Here is a 20,950-nt window from a genome sequence, read left to right as displayed (position 1 = left end):
AGTGGCGGCTGGCGTGCGGAGCGGAGCGGGGCGGCACGAGCGCGAAGGGCGGCGCGCAGGAGCCGGCATGGCTGCCGCCGCGGGCTTTGTGTGCCGCGCGCGGGCCCCGGCCGCTCGCGCCGCGCCCGGGCCGCGGGGCCGCCGCTGACCCTCCCGCTGGCCCCGCCTCGCCCCGCCCCGCCGCCGGCCTCGGCGCTCGCGCTGCGCCCGCCCGCCCCCTCCCCTCCCCACCCGGCCAGCCAGCCAGCCGGGCCGCCGGCGGCGGGCCCAGCCGCCCCGATGCCCGAGCCAGGCCCCAGGATGAACGGCTTCTCGCTGGGCGAGCTGTGCTGGCTCTTCTGCTGCCCGCCCTGCCCAAGCCGCATCGCCGCCAAGCTGGCCTTTCTGCCTCCCGAGCCCACCTACACCGTGCTGGCGCCCGAGCAGCGCGGTCCCGCGCCCACCCCGGCCCCGGCCCCGGCCCCGGCCCCGGCCCCGGCCCCAGCCGCGGCCCAGCCCGCGCCGCAGCCGCCGGAGGAGGGCGCGGGGCCCGGCGCGTGCAGCCTGCACCTGAGCGAGCGCGCGGACTGGCAGTACTCGCAGCGCGAGCTGGACGCCGTCGAGGTCTTCTTCTCGCGCACCGCCCGGGACAACCGGCTTGGCTGCATGTTCGTGCGCTGCGCGCCCTCCAGCCGCTACACGCTGCTCTTCTCGCACGGCAACGCCGTGGACCTGGGCCAGATGTGCAGCTTCTACATCGGCCTCGGCTCGCGCATCAACTGCAACATCTTCTCCTACGATTACTCGGGCTACGGCGTCAGCTCGGGCAAGCCCTCGGAGAAGAACCTCTACGCCGACATCGACGCCGCGTGGCAGGCGCTGCGCACCCGGTGAGCCCGGCGGGCCGCTGTAGGCAGGCGGGTTGGGGGGTCTCCAGGGTGGCCTGCGGGGACAGGGCCCCGGTCCCCCCACCACACCCCGGCCAAGGTCGAGCGCAGAGCCGCTGGCCCGCCCCCACCCTCTGCAAAAACCCCGCAGAGTGCGGGAGAGCTCAGACCCGGGAGCTGCCGGGTCCGACTGTATCTTTTGTGGCTCTGGTCACCGCACGTGGCACCGTGGAGTGTTTAAGTACCGGACAGAAACAAACAACTCAGTTCGGATTTAGTTTGTAGGAGCTGGTCCCTAGAGGCGGACCAGCTATCTAGTGTGACCTTGGGCCGGACACAGGTATCTAGTCCGGTTTCCTTTCCTGTGAAAGCACGGGCTATCAGGATGACCTCTGAAAGACTTTCGGGTTGTAAAGTGCAGCGGACAATGTCTGGGCCGCCTTGAAGGCAGCTGGAGGTTCAGATGTTATGGGGAGTTTGCTTCTTGGGGGTGGAGGTGGCAGAGGCGCTGGCACTGTGTGGGCCAGAAGGGAGCCTGGTACCTGCACAGAGCTCCAGTAACAGACCAGGATGAGTTCGAGTGTTACAGGTTGGGGAATCTCTTGACCTTGAATTAGCATTTATAGGACTAGGAAGTATTTATCCAGGCCCTTTTACCTGCCAGGCACAGATGGGAGGCATGGTTGAGGAGCTAGCCCAGGTAAAACAAGCAAACAGAAAACTGGAGTTTTGTCGTGAACTTAGACAAAAGTCTGGTAAGTGGGCTGACTAGTTAGGTCACCTTTTTGTGCTCCAGTTTTGATATCTGTGTACCTTCTCACCTACCTGAGAGCAGTGATGGTGAAAATGCTTGTGGTCACATCTGTAATGAGATTGGATTTCTATAGAGGAAAGTCCCCAGAATAAGCACGACTGTTGTGTGGACCTTTGTGTAGTTTTTATCTAATTTCTGTTTGCTCAGCTCTTGCATAGGACCGATGTTAATGGCTTTGATTCTATTTGTGTTTATATACATGTTCATAAATTACCCCTTTGCCCGTCTGGGAAAATGGCTTGTCCAACAGGGAAGTACTTGTTCATGTTTCCCAAAGTCCTGAAGGGCATGTCCTCATTTGGAAGATGGTTTAGGCAGATGAGGATGTATCATATGCTAATGTGTTGGGTCCGAATCCACAAGTAGTTAAAAGACACCTGTGCCAGGAAAGGATTTCAAAAGTATGTGTCACATACACAATCTGGAATTTACCATAGTGGTAAATTACCATAAAAGTATTGAAAATAAGGTTGGCATTATTTTTAAAAGTGAAGCATTAAGTAAATATTATATAAGATTATCTGTGAAACATTGTTCCTATGTGGGCCTGTCTATTATAATGAAAGCCTTTCACAAGGCTAACCCTTTATCCTGGATATGGGTGTGTCTGTGTTAACACGTATGTGCAGCATACTTATTTCCTGCAGACTTGTATCATAGTTAGGTGAATTAAAAGGCACTGTTTTTGATAATATTACATTTTTAATTCTCTGAAGATAATTCTAAACATTGCTCATGACTTATACTAGAACTATCTAAAATTGGGTAGAATTTAGTGGCTAAATAAGAGTCTTAGGATTTGAAGAACCTTACAAATAGTCTTGACCTGGGCTTTTCACACTTTTTAGACATAATGTTAAAATGTTTTACATCTTGATGGAGCACTCAAACTCATACTCACTTGTGGCTGAATATCTGAAGCAAATGTTTCACAAAACATTTTTTTTTCAGTGGCCAATTCATACAGCAGAATGTGTTGTTTTATTTCTCTTAAAAAAGAAGGAGGAAAAAAGATGTGAGTTGTTAAATGTGTTTCCCAGCTCCTGCTGGATACTGCTGTCCCCCACCTCATTTGATGGAAGGACAGCGTCATGGCCAACCAGCATCTGGTCTCTCTGACTTATAGTGTAGAACTTTTCTCCTGCACCACATGGTGACATGTGTCATAGTTCTCAGAAGCACATTTAGGTGTCTGGGCTATTCGACCAACTTAGGTGTTCCCTGATTCTGAAGCCCCTTACCCACCTTGTCAGCCTTTGCTCTCTTGTTCTGTAGCTGTACCTGGAACTGTTCTCCATCTGTTATAGCTCTGCTCAGGTCATTGCCATGGGAGAGGAGCATCTTCCACCCCATGTACCTGTTCTGTTGTTGAGTCAGAACACACCCTCCCCATTTCAATATCTTCTGGGAAGGTCTTTCCCTTCTTTGATATGTGTGTGTGTCTGTGTGTGTAGGGAAATCTTTCTCTTTTCTGACCTCCTGGGTGGGTCTTTCTCTTCTCTGACCTCTTGGTTAGCCACTTTGCCCAGAAGGCTGGTTGGAGAGCTTGCCTTGTCCTGTTTCATCTCTGTCCCTGTCCTTAGCCTGTTCCCCCAGGAGGACAGCAAATTGTCCATGTCAGTGCTGTGCAGTACCTTGCCATCCTTCCTCTACTTACATCTGGCCTTTTGAATATGTCCTTCTATGCTGAGAACATCGATCCTGACTGCATCCTAGTGGTATTGGGGGACCCTTTGTTTTCTTAGTTGTGGTTTGGATCTGAAATATCCCTCAAATGCTCCTGTGCTGTCCCTTGGTCCCCAGTGCAGTATTCTACTTGGAGGCCCAAGTCATTGGATTCTGAAGACTCTGACCTCATCAATGGATCAATCTACTGATGGAGTCATAATTGAATGGACTGTTGGGCGGTGGTGGAAACTGGAAGGTGAGGCCCAATTGGCGGAATTGAGTCTCAGGGGGCATGCCTTTGAAGGCTATATCTTGTCAGTCTCTTCCTCTCTCTGCTTCCTGGCTGACATGAGGTGAGCCGCTTTCCTCTGCCATGCCTGTCTGCCATGACATTTCTGCCTCATCACAGGCCTAACAGCAGTAGAGCCAGCTGACCTTGGGCTGAACCCTCTGAAACTGTGAGCCAAAATAAATCATTCCTCCCATAAGTTGTTTTTTCAGGTACTTGCCACAGCAATGAAAAATGACTAATACACCTGTGTACCTGGCTTGCACTTATTGTGGTATTGCTGTACCTGTTATTTAACTGTACCCCACTAACCTGAACATTCCTTGAGACAGTGCCTCTGCCTTCTCTATTCCCAGCTATTGGGAAAATGCCTTCAAATAATAGACTCTCAGTAAATATTTGCTCAGTGACTTGCACTCAATGGGTGCCCCATCAATAAATGGGATTTATTCAATTTTTCCTAAGTTGCAAAGAGTTATATCTTATTTTGCCTCCAGAGTTTAATATTTGTTGATACAACCATAGCCAAAAAGGGGTTTGTATGTATTGGATTAAGGTCTGATTTACTTTGTCTATATTATATTGGTGTTGGTGTGATATTGGAGTGTCTATATTGAACAAAAGACTAGTAATAACCCTTAATTCATATTTCTCCTCTGCTTTTACTCACTTGTGTGACTGTACTGGCTCATGTGCCTGCTGTAGTGAGCTCAGCCCTTAACAGAGGGCTTGGAACTAATATTCCCAGTGTGCTGACCTCACCTGCAGGGATAAAGGCAAAGGAATAGTGTGCAAGTAACCTGAATAAGGATTTCAGGAGCCAAGAAAGGTGATTTACTATTTGACCAATAGTTGACTATTTGAAAGATTTGAAAAACTACTGAAAAGAATTTAGAAGAGAGGTTGGTTTTGAAGGAGCCAGGAAGGGTGCAGACCAAGCATGGATGAAGAAAGTCAGTGTAGAATAATAAGGAGGAACAACTGAACATAAGCGTGACCAAGAGCACACGTTGACATGTTTTGTATTTGTCTACTGATGGGCTTTGTGAGTACGCTGTGACTTATAGGCAATCGAAGGCATAGATTGGAACCAGTTGTTGGTGTCTGTGGAAAGGATGCTGTATAAATCAAGGATGCCTGATTGGAGTCCTGTGTCGTGCCCTGAGTTGGGAAAGTAAAGAGGTTAATCTGTATGGGCTAAGGTGAGAGTAAGTGGGTTCAGCCTCCAGGCCATTCATCCTTCCAGGAGACAGAGCCTCTTGGACCTGAGCAGTTGTAGACTGTATAAATGGGGCTGTGACTCTGATGGGTGTGAGTCGAGCTGATTTGAAAGTACAAACCCAAACGAGCAGGTAATCCCAACAATGAGGAGTAAAGTACAAAGAGAGTATTTTATCTGAAGCGTTTTAATCTGAGAAACAGAAGAGCTGGCATTTGTGAATCGATTTGTTAGTGATTATTTACCAATGTCATCTGCAGAAGTTATCTTCTGTCCTGTTTGATGTGGTGACAAAGACGGGGAGAGAAGCATTTGGAAACATAGGCAGAGAAAGCAAATGCAGAGCGAGTATTAATAATGGGCTTGTGCTAGGTACACACAATAAATCACAAGTGACTTCATATTTCATTCACTACCCACTTGTTTGCACACTTATTCATGTTCTGCATGTTTCAGACACTGAAGCTGTTTATTTCCAAGCTGTTTCTTTTAATGCTGGCACTGGGATTTGAACTCAGGATCTTGGGCTTCCTTGACCGATGCTCTACCACATAAGCCACACCTCCAGCCCTTCTTGCTTAGTTAGTTGGGAGATTTTGCCTAGGCAGGCCTGCACCACAGTCTTCCTGTTTTAGGCTTCCCATCATCTCTGGAATTTCAGGCTCATTCCACCATGCCCAGCGCTTTTCCATTGAAATGGGGTCTTGCAAACATTTTTGCCTGGGCTGGCCCAGAACCAAAATCCCCCAATCTCAGCTTCACGAATAGCTAGATTACAGGTGTGAGCCACTGGCATCTCACTTCCTTTTCTTTTCGTGTGTGTGCGCGCACACACGCACACACAGAATAGATTTTGAACGCATTTTGAGTACATACCTTTGTTTTGCTTCTTTACGACTTTCATGTCTGTGACCCATAGGCTGTGTCACTGTTAAACGACAGCCGTAGTGGCACAGCCTCTGTGGTAGGTCCTCTAAAGGCACCTGCTGTAGTGTTTATAGAGTTGCCACTTTCAGAAATTCTCCTAGGAGAAGCAAAGCTGGCCTTTCCTGGGTTTGGTGAAATTAGTAACATAACTTCTTTGTTCTCAGTTTTCTCAGAGTGAATACTATGGTACCATTAAAGGAAAAAAGCCTGGGATTTCTACCTGCTTTGATCAGGGACTAGAAGAACATGTTATGGCTACTGTTTAACTTATGATATTTGTAGAAAGGAAACACAGTTGCCTCTTGGTATCTGCCGGGAGATTGTCTCCAGTGCCCCGTGGATACCAAAATCCACAGATGCTCAATTCTGTAATAGAGTGTAGTATGGTGTTTGCATATAACCTACACTTATCCTCCTGTATGCTTTAAATCATGTCTAGATCACAGTAATACCTGATACAATGTAATATGCTGTGCAGATAGCTGTTACACTGTGTTTTTGAGGGAATAATGTCAAGGAAAACATCTGTACACATTCAGTACAGATGTATTTTTTATTTTTCATACATTTTCAATCCTTGCTGGTTGAATGTACAGATGTAGAACTTGTGTCTCTGGATGTTCAGCTGTAAGTGTTGGAGTGAATGTGAGAATGTCCCACTAGGAAGAAGGTGACTCTTAAGAACACACTGTTAAAAATTAAGTAGGGAAGTGTGTTTGGGTGGTCTCTCAGGGCCCTTCTCTAGCTTTGCAAGCTTTTTTACCTGGCTCACCCTGCAGGCTGCCCCCAGCAGTACTGGAGGCTTTCTCTTGCTGTCACCCCACTGACACTCACCCTTTTTGGTTCTGTTCTGAGGACGGTATTTTTCTTCAGTAATCCAGTTACAAAAGAGCTGACAATTCCATTTTCTGTGTGAATAGGTCTTCTTAAGCACATTGTTTTTTAGTTAGGGTACTCTTGAACCCTCAGACTAGAATTTAGTCTTAAAATTCTCAGGGTGCAGTGCATGTGGGTGGAAGCAGAAGTGGTTGACACTATGTGGCCTGTGCTTCCCCAGATTTACCTCTAAGAACCCTTGCTTCCTTCCACTGCTTTGACTTCTCATCCTGCTCCAAACTTAGCACCTTCTCTACTCAATTCAGCAGTGATAATCCCATGAAGACTCCAAAGTTGGGTTTTAGGGATTGTGGTGTTCTTTTTTTGGTCACAGCATTCCCCTCTGTAGTCTCATATTGCAACTGTAAGTCTGCTCCACTATAAGAAGCCTTATGTACAGAAACCTAAAATCTCAACACTGACATAACTGGGAGATCATTATTTGGATACGAGAATGTCTTTTTTGTAGGATTGATTTAAATAACAGGTTTCCTAATTTTGTCTAAAAGCTAGAATTTACAAAAGTTAGACAAAGGAAACCTTTTGGATTAGGGAAATTAGTTCTAACTGCAGTACTTCCACAATTCATGTATTACTGTCTTTGTCCATTTGTGCTGCTATAACAGAGTACCTTAGGGGAGGTAATTTACAGAGAACAGAAATGTGTTCCTCACAGTTCTGGAGTCTGGGAAGTCCAGATGTGTCTAGTGAGTACCCTGTCTTGACTTCCAAGATGGCGCCTTGATGCTATTCTTCACAGGGCTGAAGAATGGAAGGAAGGGTGAGAGAGGGAAATAAGGAGTGGGGGTGAAGGGTAGACTTCCCAGTCTTTATAATGAACCACTTCTAGGGAATGCTTAGTCCATGCATGAGGATCAAGCTACCTGGGCCTAACTACCTCTTAACACTGTTGCAGGGGGAGCTAACGCAGTCAAAAGAAACATGGTCTTCCTGGGGGCCACAGGATGGGGTAGTCCTAAGTAGGGGCCATGAGCATGTCCATATGGCTCCACTCAGCTGGCCTTCTGTGCCTTGTGTCACATCCTCCTCTGAAGGGTTGGAGGGCAGCATGGAACCGCCTCTGCTCTCTGTTCTGCCCATGTTGACACAGGGTTAGTTTCTTTTGACAGGAGAGTCTCGGCCTTCCAGAATAGACCACAATTATTCCTTAAACCAGGTCAGTAGAATGTCGACGTCATCGCCCTTTTGTGACCATGTGTGAGCACCCCATGTGAGCCCAGAGTGAAAAGCTATAAGAAAATGGGGCTCTCCCCTTGTGGTTGCTCTCCCATGCATGTGCTGCACACCTAGGGGCTGGTGGAAGTGGTCTGTGGTGTGGATGTGTTTCTGAACAGCCTGTGGGACAGGGAGGATGGACTAAACCTTGGGTTCAGGAACACGAGGTAAGGACCATGTCTGAAACTGCACAGTGCATGTGGATGTCTGTGTGGCTTGATCAAAGATGCCTGCTGTGTTTAATGATTTCTTTGTTCATTTAGAAGATTTGCAGCTGGAACTGGTTTCCAGCTCTTGTGTAGAGTAACACAGGCAAGGTTGTCTCAAGGGTAACCCAGGGAGGAATGTTCCCCAGGGCTCTGAGCTTTCTGGTCAGGTGTTTTGTGGGTAAGGGCACAGATTTGAGTCCAGCAGACCTGGGCTTAGGTCCTACCTGTGCTGTTTATTATTGCGTGATACCCAGCCTCCGTTATAACATTGATTAATGGGATTAATAATAATGTCAGTTCAATGGTAATGGTAAAATGATGATGGTAACGCAACAGTGGTAATAATACTTGTTGTAACTGCCTCATGTCAGGAGCTTAACTCCATGCCTTCCACACTGAGGGCATAAAAATGGGGTCCTGTTGTTTAGGGTTAACTGATAGAATCCTCAGAGCTATAGTAACCAGATGCTCAGACCATGGCGAAACCAGACTTGGAGGTCAGGGAGTGTTAGACATTGCTTCTTTTCCCACTGTCTGTGGAAGTAGAGGTTGCAGCTAAGAGGAAGGAGGCTTTTGGATTTGTTGCTGAGGCCCCAAGAGCTTTGGGGAGTGGTATGCATTAGTGCTGTAAATCTGATAGCACTTCATTTACCAAGGTGTTTATACCCCCAAAGGAGATCTTTAAAGGGGAGGAAACCTTACCTGTAATCCAACACCTGCAATTACTTTGGAAATCACTGTGCTTCTGCTTCCTCTGCTGTCCTCTGCTGTGCTGTGCTCTTAGGAATGGAGCAGCAGCCAGAGACTTCTTTGGGCAGAGTTGGAGAGTAGCAAGATGGGAAGGTGACACCTTATCTCCTCTGCACCCATTGGGACATTCTGGGTGTCCTTTACCACTGGGACCGTCTCAGCAGACAGAATTAACTTGCCCTTTTCTTGACCAAGGGACCTGAATGACACGTTTCCTTTTAAACTATGAATGTTCCCATAATGCCTCAGAGTCTTCAGGACTGTGTAATGCAGCTCATTGATAACTTCCACACTATCGATTCTTTTAAGGACCCTGGCACCATGGTGAAATTAGAGACCTCTGTTTCCAGGAAGTCTGGGTCATTCAAGTTCAGAACTCAGTCCAACAGTTAACTGTTGTGTATCAGTTGCTTGCTGAACCCCTGGGAAGAGCCCAGCCCAAGATTTCTTGTTGGCAGAGCACTGCTGAAATTTTCAAAGGAAAAGGAGCACAAAGAACCCCCAATTCTGATTATTCATTTATTCCTTCATTTTACATTTTTTCATGGTCACAATGAAATGTGGGCAGTTCCTCTGTGTGTGTGCGTTGGAGGGTGGAGGAAAGGGTATAAAGTAAGTCTGCATTCAGAATAATCTAGAGTGAGTCTCTAGACTTTAACTATACCTCTGCTAGCTAGAGCCTTGTTATTATCGTCGGTAATCAGAAGAGAATTCCAACTTACCCAAAACCATTTTTGGTGGTTGTCATGGAGTGAGCTAAACCCTGTGCAATGGGGTCACCGTGCAAGAACAAAATTTGTGTGTACTGGCTTAATTTAAATAATTTTGTTTGCCTGGTTGTCATAGTAACACAAGGATGTTTTGGGTTCTCTGTGTGGGGTTGCTGTGGTGTTTCTCACTGTCCTCATAGCTTTGTAAAACCTATACCATTTCAGTTTTAACATACCTATTAGTAAAGGGCTATTTACATGCTAACGCTTCTAAAAACAGTTTTTTATTACGTAGCTAGGCTTGATAAAATAAGTAAGTTTAAAAAATGAACATGCCATTATAAAGTGAATTGAAATAAATTAGTTTTTTTCTACTAAACATTTCAAGAAAGCCCCAGAAAAATAGATTAGGAACATATGAAGCTAAAAATAAACCTACAAGAGAGGGATAGGAGGGGTTGGGCTGCCATGGATGTGCAGAGTCTCTAACTCCTGAAGCTCCTGGGAGCTTGTGGTCTGAAAGAAAGGAGGCCAGTTAGGATGTCGCTGCAGTACTTTAGGCAAGAAATGATGGCGGCTTGCACTAAAGTGGTGGCAGCAGTGGTAGTGAGAAATGCTCAGATTCCAGGTGTGTTTTAAAGCTTTAGTATTGGAAAAGCTGTAGTTTCTATCAATTGAGATGGGCAGGGCTGGGAGTGGCTCAGCACTGGGGGCAGGGCATAGATCAGAAGTGTGGGGTTGGATTTGTGGAGTGTGAGATGCACATTACCCTTTAGGTGGAGATGTAGATGAAGCAGCTGAGTATAAGTCTGGGGTTCAGGAGTGAGATCCAGTCTAGAGATAAATTTGGTAATTGTCCCTTCAAAGAAGGGATGTAGTTAAACCAAAAACAAACTTGGAAGACTTCTATGCCCCCATCCTTGCTGAAGCCACCTCACTAGAGCTCTGTTCAGTCCACTCTTCTTCTGGGGTGTCTTTGGTCAGTGTTTCTTTCAGGAATCAGTGTTGTAGGGTCAGCTGCTCCTGTGAATGACTGAATGACTGGTCTCTTTCTCTCTTGGAGAGAGCGCTTTGGTGTCAGGTTCTGTCTGCCTGGGTTATGATTCTCTGGTCACTTTCTCTGCCTGGGGAGCCATGATCAGGCTGATTTCCCTATAACCTCTCTCCATCTGGCAGCTTGCATGTGCTTTCCCATAGAAGGCTCTGCTTGCTCAGGTGCACTGCAGTTTTGCTAGAAGTGTCTTCATTACTGTGAACTTCCTGACTTCTGCAAGATTATTTTTGAAAACCCTCACACTGAGTGACCCAGAGTGCACTTGGGTTTCTTGATATGTAAAATGTGAGAGAGCTGTAATGAGTTGTAATTACTTTTTCAGGATTAATTGTGGTGAAGACCATCTTAATTTGCATAAATACCTCTTGCTGTCTGTTTCCTCTCTGAAAGTGGGACAAGAGTTTCCTGGGGACTTCTGCAAGCTTCTGGATCTTCTAAAATCATTCTCATTTTTTAGTTATACTCTCTTCTTTACACTCACTAAAGAGCAGCCAAGTTAATTAATTAATACTCCCAAGCAATTGGAATCTAAATCTCTTAGAAGTCATCTCTTCCACCTAAACTCTTTTCTAAAAATTACTTGGTAGAATAAAAGACTGCTGACTCTATGTTTCTGAAAGAAAAAAAAAATGTTTTGGCTATTCTGTACTTATTACCTGGGATGCCCTTCTCTGGTTGTGGGATGTTCTCTGGAATCTCCTCCCTTGCAAAGCCTTGTCAGCAAGGTGGACTTGGGTCCTCCTCTCCCGACTCTGACTATGCCTCTGTTCTAGTTCCTGACCCCTGGTTCTGTGGTTGGCTTGACTGAGTGACTCCTCTGTAAGATCCTGACTGCCTTGCAGAGAGACACAGGTGCCTATTCTTAGAGTCTAGTACAGGTCTCCTGCGTTGTTAGCCTGGGTGGAGGTGCTGAAAGGTAGTGTTGCATTTGGTGCTCTTTCTTTTTCACACTTAAGATTCTGGGTCTTATCAGCTTCGTTTTGGCCTTGTAGCCATCCACCAGGTGGCTGTTGCTGTCCCAGCTTCCTGCCAAGGTCCTTCTTCAGGATTGGTGTGAAAGTGTAGCCCAGCCTGGCAGAGCCACAGGTGGCATCTGAGTTCTTCACTGTAGCCTCCTGTTCTATGCTCCAGACACCTGGCTGTCCTTGTAGATGATAAAAGCTTGTTTTCTAAAGACAAACCTGACCCTTCTGGGGCCATTTTAAGAAGAGTGACGAAAGTGCCCATCCAGGGGAGAAAGGAGAAGTTTGCCTTTCTTGGTGTGTGCAGCACCCTGAGGTCAACAGCCACAGTCCTCGGTTTGTAATGACAATGTGGGAAAAGTGGCCATAGTTGTTACTGAAAGATACACATGTAATTTAAGTGTCAGTTGACAAGGACAAAGTGCAGAACTTAAAAAGAAAGCTTTGTATCTGTATTTTTGCTGACTACCTGACTATTGCTTCATCCCCTCTGATCTATGCAACCTGTGTACTCCATGTTAAAGTAAAACTCAGGGCTGATAGTGGTTCAAGCAGTAGAGCACCTGCCTAGCAAGGGTGAGGCCCTGAGTTCAAACCCTAGTATTGCCAAAAGAAAAAAAAAATGGATAAAAACAAAACTCTATTATGGAAAATCTCAAATGATATGCAAAGTAAAGAAAAGTAGGGAAATAAACTGCATATTTGCAGTTTAAGTTACTAATATTCTGCCATTCTTGTACCTTTCCTGCTCCACTCACACTCTGTTACGCAATGCTTGTGTTGGGGTGGGGGTACTGGAGCTTGAACTCTGGGCCTTGTGCGTGGTAGGCAGGTACTCTACCACTTGAGCCATGCCCCAAGCCCTTTTTTGCGTTAGTTATTTTTCAGGTAGGGTCTCATGTTTTTGCTTGGGCTCCAGCCTTAAACTGTAATCTTCCTATATGTGGCCTCCTGCACACCTGCAATTACAGGCATGGGCCACCACACTCAGCTTATTGATTGAGATGGGGTCTCACTCACATTTTGCCCCAGCTGGCCTTGACCCTTCACCCTCCCAGTCTCCACCAGAGTAGCTGGAATTACAGGTGTGAGCCACCACACTCAGCTTTTTTTTTTTTTTAAAGAAGAGTATATATACACTGAACTTATGGTTGTCTAGTCACCTAACAATATCTTTCTGCCATCCATGCCAGCACTCAGGCCTGGTATAAGCAGATGTGGAGCAAGCTTTCTTTGTACTGTGGAAACTGTGTTTTACCACAACTGGAGTATGGGTTGCAATGTGAGGACAGGTGGAAGGGAGGCAGCAAATAGATTTAATGCCAGATCTCAAAGAAAGACACTGGGTCTTGGCCATTTTTTTCCCACATCAATCTTGTAAGGATATATAGATTAGTTAATAGAAAGATGTGTTGATCAGGTGGGCACCAGTGACTAACACCTATAGTCCTAACTACTTGGAAGGCTGAGATCAGGAATACTGGAGTTCCAGACCTGCCTTGGGGGGGAAAAATATTTTTGACACCTCCATTTCAGTGGAAGAAAGCTGGGGTCTGGTAGTGTAAACCTTTCATTCCAGCTACAGCAGGAACCCTGAAATAAGAGTATCAAAGTCCAGGCCAACCTGGGCAAAAAGCAAGACTCTGAAATAACCAGAGCAAGAACAGTGACTGAAGTCATGGAGCACTTGCCTCACAAGTGTGAAGTCCTGAGTTCAAACTCCAGTGCCACCAAAAAACATCCATGGATCAGAACTCCAGGAGGTGACCCTTTGTCTAGAATTAGTGGAAGGCAGCAATCAGAGCCAGGCTGGACCTAGGGATCCAGGAGCTTCTAGCCAACCACTGAGATACACAGCCAAGTGATGTCTTGAGCTCCATTAACTCCACTTATGATGGGAGGTGTGCACTGGATGCTAGCTCTAGTTAGGCAATGCCTGTTCTGTGCTAAGCACATTCCACACATCCCAAAATTTAATCACCATACACCTGTGCAGCAGAAACAGTGTTTGTGTCCATTTCACAGAAACTGGGGCCAGGAAAGAAGAATGACCTGCCCTGGGTTACATCAGGTTAAACAGAAAGCCAGGGTTTGACCTTGGAGCCTGTGTTCTAAAATCAGGCAATATGCCCATGTTAGTCATTTCCCGTATGGTGGTGCAGGCTTGAGACTGGACATCCTGGAAAATGCTTACCCTGGGGTGCCGAAAGAAAATATCAGAACATGTATTTTTGCTTGTTATTTATCATTTTCAATGTGTGCTTTGTTTTGCTTTCAGTGCTCATAGGTTTTTATAGCGTTTTAATCCCCCCCCCCATAAACACACCAGGAACACTCATTTTTTTTTCTTCCTGGCATTATTGGACTCAGAGTCTTGCACTTACTAGGCAGGTGCTTTACCATTTGAGCTACAACCTCAGCCCGTATACTCTCATTTTTATGAAAAAGGTTGCTTGATTAAAAGCTTGATTGATATTGTTGTTTAGTGTATTTCTTTCCCCCAGAATTGTAGGATCTGAGCATGTAATGAAATGTTTAGAAAATTTTAATCTTTCAATAAGTTTGAGTGCCTGATGGCAATGTCAGGTGTGGGGTTAACTACTAGGTACAGTCTTTTGCAGCATACACACAAAAGATATTTAATTTGCATTTTTAAAGATGACTTTGAATACCCCTGGAGAGACTTTCTCCTCTGAAATTCTGTACTGTTGTCTACCAGTATTCTGAGGACATAAAATGTCTCCTGAATCTTTGGAAATTAACTGAAAGAAGGAAGAAAAGAAATTCATCCTTTTTGGTGAGACTTACTTGGATTGCTTTAATGCCTGGATGGAGTGTTTCTGCGTTTTATCTGGTGGATTCTGGAATATGGCTAAGATTAGGGAACAGAAACCTTGGTAATTGTGGGTGGCCCACAGGTGCAAAGGTCAGGAGCAAGGAGAATGGAGCCAGGCTGCCTGGGTTGAATCTTCCTCTGCTGCTTGGTCTCTGTGCTTCAATTTCCTCTTTTGTAAATGGGGACATGATTATATTATGTTAGTAGTTATTCATAGTAGCTGGGTATTTTCAAGGTAATTATATGTAAGTTTGATTTTTTTAAAAAACCATGTTTTTAGAAAGTAAAGGGAGGAGGCAGAAGAAAAGAGCCCATAATAGTAGATAGTCCTCAAAGATTTGAAAAATAGCAGCCACTGTGCTTCTAAAGGGGTTTGCACTCTTCAGAGCACTGTTTCTAAGACAGTTCTGTGGGAAAGGTAGGGGAGATGCTATTGTTCCTATTTGGTAAATCAATAGAGGGAGGGTTAGGGAGGATAAATATTTTAGTCAGCCCAGGTGGCTAACTAGTGAGTGTAAGGTCCTCTGTATTGCTTTGGACTTTTAAGTGTTTGCAATGTATCAGCTGCTTCAATTACTTTGTTGCTATTCTTAGTCATTTTTGTATTTTGCCCTCTAATGCTTTTGTCAGTGTATGAAAACAGCAATTGTATCCAGGTGGACCAGCAATGCAGTCTTTCTATATTTACTCCCCCCCACACAGTGTCCTGGGGTTTTTTGTTTGTTTTTTAGGGCAAGTGAGTTTTAACTCTTCTACTCTGCTTATTGACATTCCTGTAATTGGTTTTGAGAGTTTTGATAATCTACTTTAAATAATCTGAGTGATGTTTTTCTCCTGATCATTTAAAGAAGGACCAGGTTTTTTTTTTTTTTTTTTTTTTGGGTGGGGGAAGTTCTTTGTTTTTTCTGCTGAATTGGATCTTTTTAGATGGGGAGTTGAAATCTTTACAAATCAGTGTAATTTGTTTATGGAGCCTCTGCAATGTGCCTCACTTGAGTGACCCCTAAAGAAGGGGTTCCTGTGTTCCAAGGCTTGAGCTGGTGTTGAAGGTGACCTCCTGCAGTCGCACACACTCCAGGTATAAGATGTTTGTCCTCACCAGCTGCCCGGGAGCTGCTGCTGGGCAGTTCTCTGTAAGGGTCCACTGACCTCTGGGCTTAGCACCTGACATACTTCTGTCTCAAGACCATGGGGATGAGTAAGACAGTCTTGGAAACTTCTCTACTGTGTGGGTTCTTAGTCCATATGAACTACATAATTTCTAAGAAATGAAAGGTCCCATTTAACCCTAAAGTGAGAGGGCTCTGGCAGCAGAGGGGCCAGAGCCACATCCACAGCATTTTAGGTATCTCTGTGAAAGACACCACAATAAAGAAAACCCTAAGTCCCTCCTCCTTCCTCCCTACTAGAGTTTAGTGGGTTTTTCTTTTCTTTTCTTTTCTTTTTTGACAGTGTTAGTGTTTGAACTCAGGGCCTCATGCTTGCTAGGCAGTCTCTCTGCCACTTGAACCTTGCCCTCCCCTCCTTCATGCCTTCCCCCTTGCTTCATTTTTCAATTTCAAATAGGGTCTATGTTTTATGCCTGGGTGGGCCTGGACTGTGATCCTCCTATTTATGCTTCTCCTATAACTGGGATGACAGGTGTGAACCACCACACCCTGCCTTTATTGGATGAGATGAGGTCTTGCTGTTTGCCCAGGCTACCCTTGAACCTTGGTCCTCCCAATCTCCACCTCCTGAGTAGCTAGGATTACAGGCATGAGCCACCACACCAGGCTTCATTGGTCCTAATTCTTGTTGGTCATTTCGTCTTGTCACTGCTGTGTGTAGTCTGCTGTCCTGAAAACCCCAGAGGGGAATAGTAGCATGTTCTTCACGTGTGAATTTTCCATGGAATGTCATGTGAAGCAGAGCATCAGTAAGTGTGGGCCAATTTCATTATGTTCTTCTCTTTCTTGGCCATTTCCTCTTGCAGGCTGAATGCCCCCAGTTCTTGTGAGACCTTTTGTCAGTTCAGCCTTCTTCTCTGAACTCATTAATCAGTAACTGGATGTGGTGGTGCTCACAATCCCAACTACATGGAGGGTGGAAGTAGGAGGATCACAGCTGGCTCTGGGTAAAAACATGAGACCTTACCTGAAAAATGTCTAAAGCAAAAAGGGGTGCTGGCATGGCTTCAGTGGTAGAGCACCTGCCTAGCAAGTGCAAGGCCATGAGCTCAAACACCAGTACTACCAAAAATAGTTTATATGACTTAAAATCACAAATACAGCCAATGAATAAATAAAAGTATCAAAAGCTGACAAGAGAAAAAGGAAGCAGCAGGACTGGATGCTGAACCTTTTTTCCCTCAGTCATGGTTGCAGCCAGAGCAGGAGCCTACCTGTCCCCTCACTCAGGTGCGTTACATGCAACCTGACATGTTTGTAGCAAAACAGTCCCCAGTTTCATGGGATGCCTGAATCAGGTGTTGGCCCGGTGGCACTTCTGGCTGGTGGCATCCCCATCTGGGTCCTTAGCAGACAGTGGGGGGGGAGGTGAGAGGGGGAGGGGGTGCACTGTATCACATCTTTTCTGTTTGACATGTTGTCATATGCAAAGTATTTATGTAAAAGTATTAAATTCTGTCATTAAACTGCTCCTCACCCTCCTGTCACTCATTACTGGTTCCCTGTCCTCTCTGGTACCCATCAACCCATCTTCTGGATTTAAACTCCTGTAGCATGGCTGTTTCTACCAGTGTCTCACTGGTCACCGCTCATGAGGGATGAATGACAAGTGGGCCTCCTGCAGACTGAGTCACAAACTTATCATTCCCACCTCGACCCTGCTCTGCCCTTCACAAATCAAAATTGCCTTCTCAGTTCCAGCAGAAAGGAGCCACAGTAGCACAATGACACCACAGCCCTCCAAATCACCATATGCTAATCTGCAGTGATTACAGTGAGACGCTCATCCACAAATCAAGATGGAATATTAATAAGGCCAGTGGCAAGGAGATATTGATGGGCAAAGCATGTGGCTTAAAATTATAAGAAGGCATTTAATATAGGTAAATATTTTGAAAATCTTCAAAGCTAGCTTAAAAAATTAAATTCCACATTAGAGACCTGGATAGGAGAATCACATGAAGCATAATGACGTTAAGTAGGGAAGCCCTTTGGAGCTGTGGATGTTCCACCCTGCTTTCCTGCCCTAAGCCACCTTCCTGACACCCAGGGCTGTCTGTTGTTGCAAACAGTAGGATTTTCTTCTTTGCGAAGGAAGTGTGGTACAAGTACAAAGTGTTTATTCATTTGTCCAGCAATGGGCACAAAGGAATCTTTTCATTTATGTTTTGTCATTGTGAACTGCATGGCTCTTACACATGCTGGTGATGGATTCACCATGCAACTCCAAGGGTCACCAGTGACTTCTCAGTTTGTGTGGATGGTATACCTGGAGTTACCCTGAACCCACCTGTGTGGCTGCCTAGGGTAAGACTGTCCTGGACTTTTGTTCAAACTGAGAGCCAGCCAGCTTCACTTGAGGTCTAACAGTGAGGGAACTGGCTGGGTCACATTGCTAGGGCCAGTGCTCACTGGATCCTGCCAACCTGCTATAGCCAGGCTTAGCAGTGGGGATCCCAAAGCCCTGCCTAGCAGTCTTCAAGGTCAGACTCAACCCATCCACACTAATGACTCTGAGACACTTTACCATTTACAATGTGAAATGCTGGGTCAAGGTGGATGTTTGAATGTTATAAGCTCATTCAGTGACAACAACATCGTACAGGTTTCCTGGGCAGATGGAGTCTGCAGGGCTGGCTGGTGTTCTATGTAGTTGATGGCATCTGTTCTCACTAGTCTAACAGCTCAGAGCCACCATGGTTCCCCCACAGCCGAGGTGAGCTGGGAGCTCAAGTTTCCTGGTCAGCGTAGCCTGTCCCTTGACAGTGCCTGGGCCTTAGGCACAATTCACATTATTTAATTTAATTTACTTATTTTTTTGTGGTGCTAGGGATAGAACCCAGAGCCTTTTGCAAGCCAGCCAAGTGCTCCACTACTGAGCTACACCTTCAGTCCAGAGTTAATTCTAAATGATTTTCAAAGTAAAATACTAATAAGCATTAAATGTATTATGCTTAAAATATGTTTAAATAACAACAAAATGCAGAAGTGGAAATAGTACATTGCTGGTTGCATAGAGACCCACACAGGGCGAAGGAGGATTCAGGGGTAAAAGAGGTAGCATTGTTGCGCCACCTACCATGAGCTGGGGCTGGGGGCGGGCACTGCATTTTCTCTTACTCAGTCCACAGAACCACAGCTCTCTGAGGTAGGGCCTGGGAGCCCCTACACAGGGAGAAGACCAAATGGTTTGTTCATTCACATCTTCCCTCGCACAGGTGCCCACACTGGCTTCAGTTCCCTGGGCTCCTGGGTCTTTGCTTTTCCCTCTGTGGTTGCAGATGTTTAAATTGGATGCTTTTGGAGAAGGCAGGTATTAAGAGCCAGCCAGGGTTCCCCTGTGTGGACTCATAGTATCCAGTGTGAGTTGGGTCCCACCACTTCTTGTAGGCCGACTGTTCACCTTGGTCTCCAGGAACAGAGGAGCGTCTTCCTGGCTGATGAGGGAGAAAAGCCAGCAGAAGGCAGGAAAGCCAGCCAAGATGATCTTGATTAGATGGATGTTCAAAGCCAGGGATGGGGGTAACCTGTCTCTGCAGCTAGGCACAGTCCCCAAGTCAGCTGTTCCCCACACACTTACAGAACAGAGTTTCTTAGTTAGATAGACACTTTGAGCAAATTTAACTCTTCACTGAGCCAAGTCATAATATTCACACCATGTGAAAGGTCCTAATTTCTGGATTTTCACGTTCTGTGCACTCAGGACGCATTGGAGCACTGTGCTAAGGGCCAGATTCTCAAGTGTGGGGTGAGGAGCCCTTCCCTGCAGAATCCCCAGCCTGGCTGTAGACAGCAGAATTTCAGAGTTGTCTGATATAGGTCCTTTTAAGTACCCAGATGTACAACAGTTTGTAATAAAGTAGGTCTGAAATAACTTATGCACTTCCTTTCCATCCTAAGCAGAAAATAAGCAGTGTGATAATTTATTAATGACTCGAGATCTCTTCTATGGAAATTGGGTGTTTTTCTATGCAGTTTTTGATTGCTGACTGATTTATATCTTGTCTATAATGAGGCATACTTTAAAGGCAGATAAATTACAATAAGGGAAAAATAAAAGCAAGACTGTAGGTGAAATGGAGCCACAAGTGAGGTTTAAAAGTGCATCTACCTGGCCTGTTCCTTTGCTTTGGTGTCTGTATTGGGCAGAGTTGCAAAGTCCTAGGTGGCTGTGGACAGTGGATATCCTGAGTACTTTCTTCTCTTCCCCACCCCCTACCCTCCTCCTCATCCTAGTTTTATCAGAGACAGTGTTTTCCCCTCCCAATTCTTTCCTGGAATCTTTGTAGTGGGTTTCAGTGGGAGACAGCAGGGTGATCCCTTTGCTCTGCCAGTTTTTATTTTAAGTCCTGCCCCAAGCTATCTTTCCTTATCTTAGCTGTGTAGTCCCTGTCACTATGGTCTTAAACTCTAGTTTCTTGCAGAAAACCAGAGTCAAACCATCAAAGAATTACAGGAGACAGACACAGAGTCACCAAGGGGTTCAATAAGATTTTATCTACAGGATGGTTTCATTCAAAGGTGTGAGGGACTACAGGTTATCAGGTTCCAGACTGGTGAGGATAGGAAAATGCATACAGCTGAACTCAGCAAAACTTGCGTCAAAAAACCCTCAAATTCGGAACATATCCTCTGTGGTTTTTGAGAGGTAACAGACTGGGAGTAGACAGGATTTGAAGTCTTTTTCCTCAGACATCCTTGAGGATGTTGGGCTTCCACAGAGTGGAGTGGTTGGAGACTCAAGTTTCGTGCACTTGGCAGGTATGGATATTACAGTCTTTTAAGCAGGAATTTCATGTTCTAGTTTAGGGTTATTATGGCTTTGGTTATGCAGATGGTGACGATAATGGTTATTAGATCTTTGGCTCTCAAAACCTGGTGTTCTCATCTCTTTTTCTTGGCAGTATTGGGGTTTGAACTCAGGACATTGCGCTTGTTGGCAGGTGCTTTTCCACTTGAGTCATACCCCCAGTCCTTTTTTGCTTTAGTTATTTTTTGGATAGGGTCTCAAGTTTTTGGCCGAGAGCTGGCCTCAGACCATAATCCTCCTGCCTATATTGTGTATCTGGGATTACAAGTGTGGACCACCATGCCTGAATTTGCTGGTTTGTTGAGATGGGGTCTTGCTAACTTTTTACCGATACTGGCCTCATACCTCAATCTTCCCACCTATGCCTTCTGCCTAGCAGGGACCACAGGAGCACATCACCATGCCTGGTCATCATTATTTTTTATATGGGCTATCTGTCATTGTGGTTCTGATTTCTCCTTGATTCAAGATTTGTTTAGAAAAGTCCTTTCTGTGTTTATTTTTCTAAAATGTCAAGGATTTTCCTTCTTGGTAATTGCTCCTTTTTCGCTTGTT

At 45.6% G+C, this 20,950-nt stretch overlaps 1 protein-coding gene across 1 annotated transcript in view; it reads left to right on the top strand.

Annotated features, from left to right (window-relative positions):
• The first annotated feature begins 235 nt into the window (after nucleotides 1–235).
• The window catches only part of Abhd17c (abhydrolase domain containing 17C, depalmitoylase), a 44,770-nt gene continuing 24,055 nt past the window's right edge, over nucleotides 236–20,950 (top strand). The window contains exon 1 of the mRNA XM_074062043.1: nucleotides 236–869. Coding sequence (XP_073918144.1) covers nucleotides 280–869 — 590 coding nt within the window. The 5' untranslated portion in view covers nucleotides 236–279. The remainder of the gene's footprint in view (nucleotides 870–20,950) is intronic.

The sequence above is a fragment of the Castor canadensis genome, chromosome 19 (assembly GCF_047511655.1).
Source record: "Castor canadensis chromosome 19, mCasCan1.hap1v2, whole genome shotgun sequence".
Classification (NCBI taxonomy): domain Eukaryota; kingdom Metazoa; phylum Chordata; class Mammalia; order Rodentia; family Castoridae; genus Castor; species Castor canadensis.
The sequence above is the reverse complement of the archived record's forward strand: the minus strand, read 5'-3'. Positions and strand labels throughout refer to the sequence as shown.